The 13,044-nt window shown below is 40.9% G+C and overlaps 1 protein-coding gene across 2 annotated transcripts in view; it reads left to right on the forward strand.

The window, feature by feature from the left end:
• Positions 1-13,044, forward strand: part of LMTK2 (lemur tyrosine kinase 2) — a 118,588-nt gene that overhangs the window by 58,457 nt on the left and 47,087 nt on the right. For both annotated transcript variants that reach the window (XM_049904401.1, XM_049904402.1), the window contains exon 6: positions 2,177-2,264. In XM_049904401.1, the coding sequence (XP_049760358.1) occupies positions 2,177-2,264 (88 nt within the window). The remainder of the gene's footprint in view (positions 1-2,176; positions 2,265-13,044) is intronic.

Consider the following 13,044-nt stretch of genomic DNA (forward strand, 5'->3'; position numbering starts at 1 on the left):
TTTTCTGCATTTCACTTTAACTGGTAAAATGTTGACATCAGTAGACCATAATAGGTTATGTATATATAATGTAATACCTGGAGCAACCATTAAAAGGTTTCTACAGAGAGATCCACTCAAGAACATTGTAGGTAAACCAAAATGGAATTCCTAAAATGTTTGGGCAACCCACAGAAAGGCAGGAAGCTGAAAACAGAGATAAAGAATGGAGGGAATGACCAGAAAACAAAAAACAGAATGACAGACTTAAGCCTGTAGCTTGTTAGTAATTTATTAAATGTAAATGGTTAAATATACTAATTAAAACAGAGATATGCAGAGTGGATTAAAATAATGGAGCCAACCATATGCTGACTACAAGAAACTCACTTCAAATATAACAGTATAGGTATTTTGAAAGTAAAATGATGGAAAAAGATGTTCCACTCAAACGTTAAACCAAATAAAGCAGGAATGCTGTATTAAAATCAGATCAAGTAGACTTCAGAGTAACGAAAATTACCAGGGAGAGAGAGGAACATTACATAATGATAAAAGGGTCAAGCCACTAAAAAGAACTACTAACTGTATTCAGGAAACAACAGAGCTTTAAAACATGAGACTAAAGGGGATAGAACTGAAAAGAAAAATAAAAAAGCCTACATTTAGGGACTTTAATACTCATTTATCAACATTTGACAGAAAGGCATCAAGGATATAGAATTCAACAATACTGTCAACTGGAGGGATCTAATCAGCATTTATAGAACACTCCACCCAACATCAGGAGAATACACGTTTTTTTCAAGCATCCATGTAACATCTACCAAAACCAAACCAAACCCGTTGCCGTTGAGTAAATTTCGACTCATAGTGACCACATAGGACAGAGTAGAACTGCCCCCCACAGGGTTTCCAAGGAGTGGCTGGTGGATTCGAACTGCTGACCTTTAGGTTAGCAACCAAGCTCTTAACCACTGTGCCACTGGGGCACCATGTAATACATACCAAGATAGACCATATCCTGTGCTGTAAAACAAACCTCCATAAATTTAAAGAATTGAAACTATTAATAGTATTTTTCTTTGACCACAGTGCAGTCAAATTAAAAATTAATAATGGACAGATAACAGAAAAATCTCCAAATATTTAGAAACTAAACAGTCTATTTCTCAGTAATCTATGACTTGAAGAGGAAATCTCAAGGGAAGTTAAATCAAGGAGCCCTTGTGGCACAGTGGCTAAGAGCTTCGCTGCTAACCAAAAGTCGACAGTTTGAATCCACCAGCTGCTCCTTGGAAACAGTTTGGGGCAGTTCTACTCTGTCCTATAGGGTCACTGTGAGTCGGAATTGACTCGACAGCGATGCGTAAACCGTGTATATTCGACTGAATGCAAGCAAAAATACAGCATAATAAAATTTGTGAGATGCAGCTAAAGCAGTGAGGACAGGTAAATTTATAACACTAAATTTATAGCTTACATGAGAAAAGAGGAAGAGCCTGAAATCAGTAAATTCACAATTTAAGAAATTAGGAAAACAAAAAAGAGCAAAATAGGCCCAGAGTAAGCAGATGGAAGGAAATACTGAAGATAAGAGCAGAAATCAATAAAATTGAAAACAAAACCAATGGGTAAAATCAATGAAGCAGAAACCCGGTTCTTTGAGAAGGTCAATAAAATTGACAAATCTGTAGCAAAATTGACAACAAATAAAAGAGAACACCAGATTATTAGTATCAGGAAGGGAACAGGGATCAAAAGGATAATAAGGGAATACAACAACTTGATGGCAGTGATTTTAATCTCAGTGGAACTCACATGATAAGGTAGGGTTTGATTGATTCAATAAATTTTAATAGTTATTGAATATTTGAATACTGCACATCTCTTGGCGTAGTGGTTAAGAGCTACAGCTGCTAACCAAAAGGTCAGCAGTTTGAATCCAGGCACTCCTTGTAAACTCTATGGGGCAGTTCTCCTCTGTCCTGTAGGGTTATTATAAGTCAGAATTGACTCGACGGCAACGGGTTTGGTTTTTTTTTTTTGGTTTATGCATCTGTTGAGTATATTTGTAGTGTGACCTTTTTAGTTTGTTACCTTTAATTCATTATGAGTATTAAAATTCGGGTTACTGTTGAAACAGTTTTACTAGCGTGCTTCCTAATGCATAATACCATAACTTTTATTTTTCCAGTATTCTTCAGCATCCAAATATTCTTCAGTGTGTTGGACAATGTGTAGAAGCAATTCCCTATCTTCTGGTGTTTGAGTTTTGTGACTTGGTGAGTTTTTAGTAGGAATTCAAGTTCAGATCTTTGAAAGGTAATGCTCAAGTTTTGTTTTTTTAATAATACTTCATTGTGTTTTTGGTGAAAATTTGTACAGCAGGTTAGGTTCCCATTTGACAATTTCCATACAAATTGTTCGATGAGATTACAGTTCTCACATTGTGTCAACATTCTCTTTATGTTGTGGTTGTTTCATTTCCAGTACTCTAGTTACCCTGCCACCTTATCTTCTCATCTTTGCTTTGGATTAAATGTTGACCTTTTGAGCTCATACCGATGTTTTTTTAGTAGAGCACTGATCCTAATGGGTAATATCTTTTTTTGTATGTCACTGCTTTTCTGCTAAAAGGTGATCTCAGGGATAGTTTTGGTTCAAGGTTTAAAGAGCGTCTCAGGGAGTCCTCTGGTTTCAGGCAGCCTAGTTAGTCTGGCCTTTTTAAAAGAATTTGAATTTTGTTGTGCATTTTTCTTCCGTTCTAACTGGGATCATCTGTTGTCCCCCAGTCAGATCTCTCAGTGGTGGTAGGTGGGACCCAAGTGCTTCTGACAGACGGTAATGCTGGATAAGGGACTGCTTTCACTTCTGCCACCCATTTGAAGAACTATGTGACACATTAATTCATAATATGTTAGCTGACACCTACATAGTGTCTTATTGTACTCCGGTCCCTGCACTGAACCATTTACATGTATTACCACATTTAGTCATGACAAACCCCTGAATTAGAAGTAGTATTTATCCATGTTTTACATATGATTAAAATAAGGCTCAGAGAGATTAAGAAAATGTTGTGGACCAAAGTATACGGCCCAGCCAGAGCTTGGTTAGGTTTGCCCCTTTTCAGAGCTTAAGGTCTTAACTACAACCGTTGTTGCTGTTAGGTGCCGTTGAGTCAATTCCAACTCATAGCGACCCCATGTGACAGAGCGGAACTACTTCATAAGGCTTTCTTGGCTGTAATCTTTATGGAAGCAGATTGCCAGCTCTTTCTCCCACAGAGCTGCTGGGTGTGTTCAAACTTGCAGCCTTTCAGTTAGCAGCCCAGTGCTTAACCGTTTGCATCATCAGGGCTCCTTATCCTCATTGGTAGGGGTGGTGAATTTCAAAGAAAAATTGATAAGCTTGATGTATGAGATAGCTTTCGTTGGATTATGCCACAGTAACACCCCAAATCTCAGTGGCTAATAGCATCAGAGGCTTAGTTCTCACTCATCTCACATGTTGGCTGTGGGTCAGCACTGTCTCGATTCCAGACTACACGTCAGCTTCACTCTAGGATCAAGCTGAAAAGAGCAGCCCACATTTGAGACCTGTTGTTCTTGTGGCCGAGGGAAAAGAGCAATGGCCAAGACACACAGGGGGCCATTTGATGATAAGGTAGAGAGTGACTGACTCAATAAATTTGAATGTTTGTCTCATCCCTACGGTGTGCCAGAGAGTGGTGTAGGTGCTGGGAACGTAGCAGTGACTGAAGCTCTCTCTTTATCCTCCTGAGGTCCACATGCTTGTGAGGAGAAACAAACACTAAGCAAGTGCATGGTCTGTCAGGCAGGTACTATGGACAGGTGAGTTGTAAAGTGATGGGTTAACACCCTTTTTGGATGAGGAGATTGGGAATCATCTCTGATAAGGTGACATTTGAGCAGAGTCCTGACTGACTGATTAACCTAACATCCATCATTTACCATCAGTCAGCTCTCCAAACTGGTTAGCTTTTTAACTTCTTCTGCCCATGCTCATTGATTAATCCAAGTAGATCACAGAGTGAAACTGTATAGTTTGTACAGAGAAACTCTTTAGAGAAACTTACTGAAAGGGTCTACCATCTACCTAGATCCCTCCCCCCAATTTTATGCTGATTTTGCAATAGACTATCATTTTAGTAGTAATAACCAGTGTGACAAAACAGACTTTTCCCTTTTTCCATGCGGACTTTGCAAGACACTTAAAGTCTTTTGGCGCTGATAGACCTAAATGTGTTCCACTATATAAACCCCTTGTGGACAGCTGTCACTCTACAGCACTACAGTTTGCATGGAGATGGAGGTGCCCTTTGTGAGCATCATGGCTTAACTGTTCCCATCAGCAAAAGAAACAGCTAAGGCTGTGTGGGCCATTATGAGGCAAACTGTGGGTAGAACAACGTCTGCATAAGTAGAAGCTAAATGGCCTCATGATTCTGCTCACCGAGCCTTGTTCCAGTAGGCTTAGAGGCCCAGAGGAGATTGATGCCCTGGTTTGTAATCAGTGTTAATGCTGACCTCATAAAAAGTTTGGGACCCCTCTTCGCTATCTCAGAGAGACTGAAAAATTGGGATTATTTCTTCTTGAGTGTAGAGCTCTTTTTTTTTTTTTTAACATTTTATTGTGCTTTAGTAAAGAATTGACTATCTTCACACGTTCCTAGTAGGTCAGATGCTATTGAATGAATGTTGGCCTTTTCAGTTGTTACCATGCAGAGGGTGAGTGAGCATGCTCGACAATAACATCTTTTAAGTAGAGAGAATATTCGTGCACTTATTTACACACTTCTTTTTAAGATGGAATTACCAGCTTGTTTTCAAAAAGCACTCAATCTTGGAAGCTTTATGAAAGTACGTGAATACTGTTTTGAGTGAGTTTGGTAGCTGGACTGGGGCCATCAATCTGTAATGCTGACAGTGACAGTGTATATGGGATGAGTTGACGGGTTAATGCAGGGTGTTGTATATAACTTGTTGCCATAGGTGGTACGCTATGTCCTACATGAATATCAGAGCAATATCATTGTTTGGTTTAGCCTCACTCATTCAACAGAAATTTACCGAGCATCTATCAAGTGCAGAGAACTGTGCTCAGGGCTCTAGGGAATTCAGAGATAAAGAAGCCCGAGCTCTGCTTTACCTGCCTTTAGAACCAGGCTGTCCTGCACTAACTCATTTATCACCTTGGAAAATGACTTAAACTCTTCAAGCCTCAGTGTCAATGTCTGTGAAATAGGGATAATACTCTCTAGCCTTTAGGGGTATCCTGACCATTAAATAAGGTAGATGTTGAATGTAAGTTACTGAGCACATATAAGTGTTTAGCAAATGGTAGTTATTTTCATTAATGTTTGATTATTTAAATTAATTGATCATAATTTCAAAGATTTGAGTAACGTGTATAGGAGTATAGAAATTCTAACTGGAATAATTGGGGAAGCCTTCACAAGGGAAATGGCGTTTGAGCTCAGTGTTGAAGACTGAATGAATAGACGTTCTCCAGGCAGAAAAGGATAGCGGGAATGGCATGAGAGTATTTGCATGTGTGGGGAATGGCCGAGGATGCAGCTGGGGGGGAACATGGAGGCTTAGAAGGAGCTGGTCAGCTCCTGTTGGGAAAGGCAGACTGGACAGGTGAAAGGTAGGGAGGGAGACAAACTGCTCTGGAGGCCAGACTGCAAGCTGAGGAGATGGAGAGAATGTAGTTTAAACTATGACAGTAAGTCCTCCACTCGGTCTTCATCTTAAGAGTCTACAGTTTTCTCCACTCCCATCACCTGACTCCAAAGCAGGGATGATAGTATTTTTTTTACAGGAGAGCCTTCTTGCATATAAGGAACTTGGTGGCACGGTGATTATGTGCTTGGCTGCCTAACCAAAAGGTAGGCAGTTCGAATCCACCAGTCCACTCCTCAGAAACCCTGTGGGACAGTTCTGCTCTGTCTTATAGGATCTCTATGAGTCAAAATTGACTCGATGGCAATGGGTATACTCAGCCAAGACAATGGCAAGTGAACTCCTGAAAACAATGAGTAGTGGCCAAATGGGAATGAGGGAGACATCTCCTTGATGTCTACTCCAAGATTGACACTCCTGGATATGTATTCCTCAGTCTCGCTTGAAGGATAGATAGATGGCTTGTCATTGTTGTTGTTAGGTGCCATCGAGTTGGTTCCAACTCATAGCGACCCTATGCACAACAGAACGAAACGCTGCCCAGTCCTGCGCCATCCTTACAATCGTTGTTACACTTGAGCTCATTGTTGCAGCCACCATGTCAATCCACCTCGTTGAGGGTCTTCCTGTTTTCCGTTGACCCTGTACTCTGCCAAGCATGGTGTCCTTCTCCAGGGACTGATCCCTCCTGACAACATGTCCAAAGTATGTAAGACGCAGTTTCGCCATCCTTGCCTCTAAGGAGCATTCTGGTCGCACTTCTTCCAGGACAGATTTGTTCATTCTTGTGGCAGTCCATGGTATATTCAATATTCTTCGTCAACATCACAATTTAAAAGCATCAACTCTTCTTCGGTCTTCCTTATTCATTTTCCAACTTTCACATGCGTATGATGTGATTGAAAATACCATGGCTTGGGTCAGGCGCACCTTAGTCTTCAGGGTGACATCTTTGCTCTTGAAGAGGTCCTTTGCAGCAGATTTGCCCAGTGCAACACGTCTTTTGATTTCTTTACTCCTGCTTCCATGGCTGTTGATTGTGGATCCAAGTAAAATGAAATCCTCGACAACTTCAATCTTTTCTCCGTTTATCATGATGTTGCTCTTTGGTCCAGTTGTGAGGATTTTTGTTTTCTTTATGTTGAGGTGCAGTCCATACTGAAGGCTGTGGTCTTTAATCTTCATTAGTAAGTGCTTCAGGTCCTCTTCACTTTCAGCAAGCAAGGTTGTGTCACCTGCATAACGCAGGTTGTTAATCAGTCTTCCTCCAATCCTGACGCCCCATTCTTCTTCATATAGTCCAGCTTCTCGTATTATTTGTTCAGCATACAGATTAAATAGGTATGGTGAAAGAATACAACCCTGACCCACACCTTTCCTGACTTTAAACCAATCAGTATCCCCTTGTTCTGTCTGAACAACTGCCTCTTGGTCTATGTAAAGGTTCCTCGTGAGCACAATTAAGTGTTCTGGAATTCCCATTCTTCTCAGTGTTATCCAGTTTGTTATGATCCACACAGTCGAATGCCTTTGCATAGTCAATAAAACACAGGTGACCATCTTTCTGGTATTCTCTGCTTTCAGCCAGGATCCTTCTGACATCAGCGATGATATCCCTGGTTCCACATCTTCTTCTGAAACCGGCCTGAATTTCTGGCAGTTCCCTGTTGATATACTGCTGCAGCTGCTTTTGAACGATCTTCAGCAAAATTTTGCTTGTGTGTGATATTAATGATATTGTTCTATAATTTCCACATTTGGTTGGATTACCTTACTTGGGAATAGGCATAAATATGGATCTCTTCCAGTCAATTGGCCAGGAAGCTGTCTTCCATATTTCTTGGCATAGACAAGTGAGCACCTCCAGTGCTGCATCTGTTTGTTGAAACATCTCAATTGATACTCTGTCAATTCCTGGAACCTTGTTTTTTGCCAATGCCTTCAGAGCAGCTTGGACTTCTTCCTTCAGTACCATCGGTTCCTGATCATATGCCACCTCTTGAAATGGTTGAATATCAACTAATTCTTTTTGGTATAATGACTCTGTGTATTCCTTCCATCTTCTTTTGATGCTTCCTGCATCGTTTAATATTTTCCCCGTGGAATCCTTCACTATTGCAACTCGAGGCTTGAATTTTTTCCTCAGTTCTTTCAGCTTGAAAAACGCCAAGCGTGTTCTTCCCTTTTGGTTTTCCATCTCCAGCTCTTTACACATGTCATTATAATACTTTACTCTGTCTTCTCGAGAAGCCCTTTGAAATCTTCTGTTCAGTTCTTTTACTTCTTCATTTTACGACTCAAAATGAGAAGAAATAGCTGCAAGCATCCATTAATAATCGGAACCTAGAATGTACAAAGTATGAATCTAGGAAAATTGGAAATCGTCAAAAATGAAATGGAACAGGTAAACATCGATATCCTAGGCATTAGTGAGCTGAAATGGACTGGTGTTGGCCATTTTGAATCGGACAATCATATAGTCTACTATGCTGGGAATGACAACTTGAAGAGGAATGGTGTTGCATTCATCATCAAAAAGAACATTTCAAAATCTATCCTGAAGTACAACGCTGTCAGTGATAAGATAATGTCCATTCGCCTACAAGGAAGACCAGTTAATAGGATTATTATTCAAATTTATGCACCAACCACTAGGGCCAAAGATGAAGAAATAGAAGATTTTTATCAGCAGCTGCAGTCTGAAATTGATCGAAGATGCAATCAAGATGCATTGGTAATTACTGGTGATTGGAATGTGAAAGTTGGAAACAAAGAAGAAGGATCAGTAGCTGGAAAATATGGCCTTGGTGATAGAAACAATGCCAGAGATCGAATGATAGAATTTTGCAAGACCATTGACATCTTCGTTGCAAATACCTTCTTTCACCAACATAAACAGCGGCTGTACACATGGACCTCACCAGATGGAACACACAGAAATCAAATTGACTACATCTGTGGAAAGAGACGATGGAAAAGCTCAATATCATCAGTCAGAACATGGCCAGGGGCTGACTGTGGAACAGACCATCAATTGCTCATATGCAAGTTCAAGCTGAAACTGAAGAAAATCAGAGCAAGTCCATGAGAGCCAAAATACAACCTTGAGTATATCCTACCTGAATTTAGAGACCATCTGAAGAACAAATTTGATGCATTGAACACTAATGACCAAAGACCAGACGAGTTGTGGAATGACATCAAGGACATCATCCATGAAGAAAGCAAGAGGTCACTGAAAAGACAGGAAAGAAAGAAAAAACCAGGATGGATGTCAAAGGAGACTCTGAAACTTGCTCTTGAATGTCGAGCAGCTAAAGCAAAAGGAAGAGTTGATGAAGTAAAAGAACTGAACAGAAGATTTCAAAGGGCCTCTCGAGAAGATAGATGACTGGGATGGGGAAAATCAAAGGAAGCCTAGACTCACAGGCTCTTGGAGCTAGAAGGAACTTCAGCTGCTGACCATGCAGGGGAGTAAGGAGGGCAGGGAGCTAACCTCACTGTGTCCAGCCTTGTGCTGGGCATTCGATATTTGTGATTTCATTCTTGACGAACGCGTGAGGTAGGTGGTGGTAGCTGCATTTTACAGACCAGAAAACTAATGCTGAGAGAGATTAAGGAACGTGAAGAATAGAAGCAGGGTCTGTCCGACTTCAGGACCATGTTTTCTGGTCTCCTTTGTTTGTTTGCTTAGTTGCCTACTTCACATCATTACTGTTGGCAAAGTGAGTATCTTAAGCAGTGGCTTGACGTTATTCTGTGTACTTTTATACCAGGCGATTTAATGCTTTCTATATTCTTTCCGCCAGTGGGAAACCTCTGACTGGCCCTTTGTTCTGAAAATGCCTAATTAAAAAAGAAAAAAACAAATGCATTGCCGTCGAGTCGATTTCGACTCATGGTGACCCCTTGCGTTACAGAGCAAAACTGTTCGCAGGGTTTTCTTGGCTGTAAGCTTTACAGAAGCAGATCACCAGGCCTTTCTTTCACAGAGCCATTAATTGATAAGCATCTCTTTTTTGTGTGTTCATTAAGTAAGCCCTGTGCACCAGGCACTCTTCTAGATACTGGGGATATAAACATGAATCAGATTATCTTACTTAAAAAGTCTAATGTTACTTTTCTGAATTAACAGTCTCTGGATAACTTTAATATGTCGAGTACTAAAGCAATAAAATACATTTAAAGCCCAGTGAAAAATTTGAAATTACAGATTTACTCCTAAATTCATTATTATTAGATTGTTGAGTTGAACTTATATGATGGGACTGCTTTGGGAAAAATGATTGGCCAAACTTTAATTTTGGGCACATCATTTAGAACTTCTTGATAAGTTTTTCTGTTAATGTGTTTAAGAAAAAAAGGGGAAACGCATTAGCAAATGTTTGTTAAATTCAGTGCATATGCCCAGCACTGTTCCAGGTTCTGGGAACAGAGTAGAGAACTAGACGGAGTCCCAGCCCTGTGTAGCTTACTTTCTTTTGGGAGAGACAGACAAGTAAACAATAATTTGTCAGCTAGGAACCAGATGTTAAACAGAGGTGTATCATGATTTAATTTGTGTTCTGAAAGACTCCCTTTGCTCAGGGTGGGAGCAGGGAGACCACTTAGAGGGTGCGCTGTTGTGCACACAGGCTGGGCTGCCAGCTCGGATGAAGATGACAACAGTCGAGTCAGGGAAGGTAGTCTGGGTCTGAAGGCAGTTTGCAGACAGATCCAGGACTCAGTGAGGGGTTGGGCGTGGGAGTGGAGAGACGGAGAGACCTCAAGAATGACTTTAGGTGAGTCAGGAATCAGAGGAGGACATTGAATGCATGTATGGTTGCCCCTTTTGCCGTGAGATCAGAAGAATTGAATGGTGTCCGGCTACCGTTACTGAGAGTTTTGATCAGTGATTCTGTAGAAGAATCCTGAGCAGAAGGGGGAAAAGTGCAGAACCGATTTTCAAGTTTTCAGTGAAATTCAGACTTTCTGGAGCCATTAAGGCTAGATAAACCTCCAAAACTATTGCCCTGAGGTAATCTTTAAGCTTTAAACCTTAAACCAGAACTATCCCTTGAGGCATTCTTTGAACCAAAAAAAAGCTTATCTTAATTAGTAAAATATATCTGCCTTGACTATCGTGATCTTTTAAAGAACTATGTATGTGTGATCAAATTGACAATGGCACCTTGAAAAGTTGGATGGGACGCTTAGGGGGCGGTAAGTTTAAGATACAGTGGTAGAATAATTTGGAAAAGGATAGCAAGAATTGTAGCACAACTCAGAATGTAACCAGTGTCACTGATTATACACGTTGAAATGGTATATCATTGGCTGCGTGTACTTTTACCAGAAAAAAATGACTTCTTCGTTTTTGGACTGATGGATAGTGTGGGAAAACGTCGATGCCGTTTACTTACTTGGAGCAGATTGGCAGAGATTTATGTCAAATATATTAGGCTTGAGATGCCTCTCAGCCACGCAGGGACAGATGTCCAGTTCGTAGCTGGACAGATGAGTCTAGAGCTCTGGAGATGGAGGGGTTTGGGCCAAAGACATGTATCTGAGAGGGGTTTTTTAAAGTCGTGGAGTGGATAAAGCTCCCTGGGAAGTGAGCGACCACAGTGCTAAGGTCTTGGTCTGAGTCCAGGGCAGGTCCATGCTCAGACCAGTATAAGGAGGAAGGTCAGCAGACTGAAGAGGAGTGGCCAGTGAGCGAAGACAAGGCCTGAGATCTGGTGTCCCCAAAGCCAGGGGAGAAGCATGTCTGAACAAGGAAGGAACGGACCATAGCTTTGCAGTGACCTTCAGGTTTGGCAGAAAGGCAGCCGTGGATAGTCCTACAGGGAGAGTTGTAGTCGAGGGGTGGGTGGAAGCTGTCTGCAGGGGCTCGGGAGAGAACCAGGAAGTGGAGCCAGCCAGAACAGACTGTGCTTTTGAGTTTTGCCATGAGGAGAAGCAGACATGGAATAGAGCCGGAGAAGAGCATGGAGTCGGAGGAAGGCCTGTTTGATTTTTTTTCGATTTACCTGAGAGGTATTTGAGCATTAGAGCAGAGAGAAGAGATGGAATCTTGAAGAGACTGAGTTTAGAAAGGTACAAGGGTGAACATGAACAGTCCATGATTTAGCGAAAGAGAAGACCATGTATAAGGTACACATACAGATAGGTGGGTAGCTTGAGTGGCAGTAAGATAAAGTAGACCCAGTTAGAAGAGAGCTTCTGGTAAGACACAACCTCTAGTTGAAAGGAGGTATGATTGAGTCATGGTGTCCAGGGGCTTCAGCTATAATGTGCGTGTTTGATTTCATCAGTTGGGTAGTAGGTATGTGTCTATATGTGCTATTCTTTAACCTTTCATTACAGTGTCTAAAAAATCATAAATTTTTCAAAAAGTAATCCTATTAGACATAAATGACTAATTTTCCTGTTACTGTGTTTTTTACATTGCTTTAAAATTAATTCATTGCTCTCAGTGTCCTGCAAAAAGCTGGGTAAAGCTTTCATTGGAATTTATGTTGGAATTTAAGAGGGTCCTTGTGAGTAACCCCTTAAAGGTCTTGGAATAACTCATTGAAGAAAGAACTCATTCCAAGTTACTTGTTGTTACCTGAGTTGTTATAGCACTTTGCTGCCATCTAGTGTCATAAATTTTTGTTGTGGCACCTTTGTGGGGCTTTGGAAAGGATCTGCAAAATTTTTAAAACTTAGAAGAAGGAAACTTTATTTTTTAATTCAGAACATATTGATGTTCTTGGTGGTTTTTCTTTAAATAATGGACCAAAGTAGTAATCCCTGTCTACTTACTAAAATTGTTAAAAGTTATCTAAATAGAGATTTGTCTATTTTAAATAGAATGAATCAATTTTTAATACTTCTTAATAAAAAGGAGCTCTGGCAGTGCTGTGGCTAAACCACTTGGCTGCTAACTGGAAGGTTGGCTGTTTGAACCCACTAACTGCTCCATGGAAGGAGGATGTGGCAGTCTGCTTCTGTAAAGATTTACAGCCTTGGAAACCCTATGGGGCAGTTCTACTCTGTTCTGTAGGGTTGCTATGAGTCAAAATCAACTCAAGGGCAATGCGTTTGAGGGTTTTTTTTGGTCCTGGAAAGCTGTGAAGTCCCTTAAGACCTTTATAATTATTATAAACCTCAGGAGAGCTCTGAGGACCTTTCTAGAACACAGAACTAACCCTGGGTCCTGCTCAGTCCACCAAAAGCCTTATCCAGGAGAGACAGCCCTTAGGCTCCTACTAGTCTTTGCTGTTAATTCCTCATTTCCAAATCAAAGATGCTTTTGCCTAGGTTGTGTTGACCTTATCTTCTCCAGTAGAGGGGGCCCTTTTAGTTTTTGCCAAGCTAGAAACATGAA

The sequence above is a fragment of the Elephas maximus genome, chromosome 12 (genome assembly GCF_024166365.1).
Source record: "Elephas maximus indicus isolate mEleMax1 chromosome 12, mEleMax1 primary haplotype, whole genome shotgun sequence".
NCBI classification, from domain to species: domain Eukaryota; kingdom Metazoa; phylum Chordata; class Mammalia; order Proboscidea; family Elephantidae; genus Elephas; species Elephas maximus.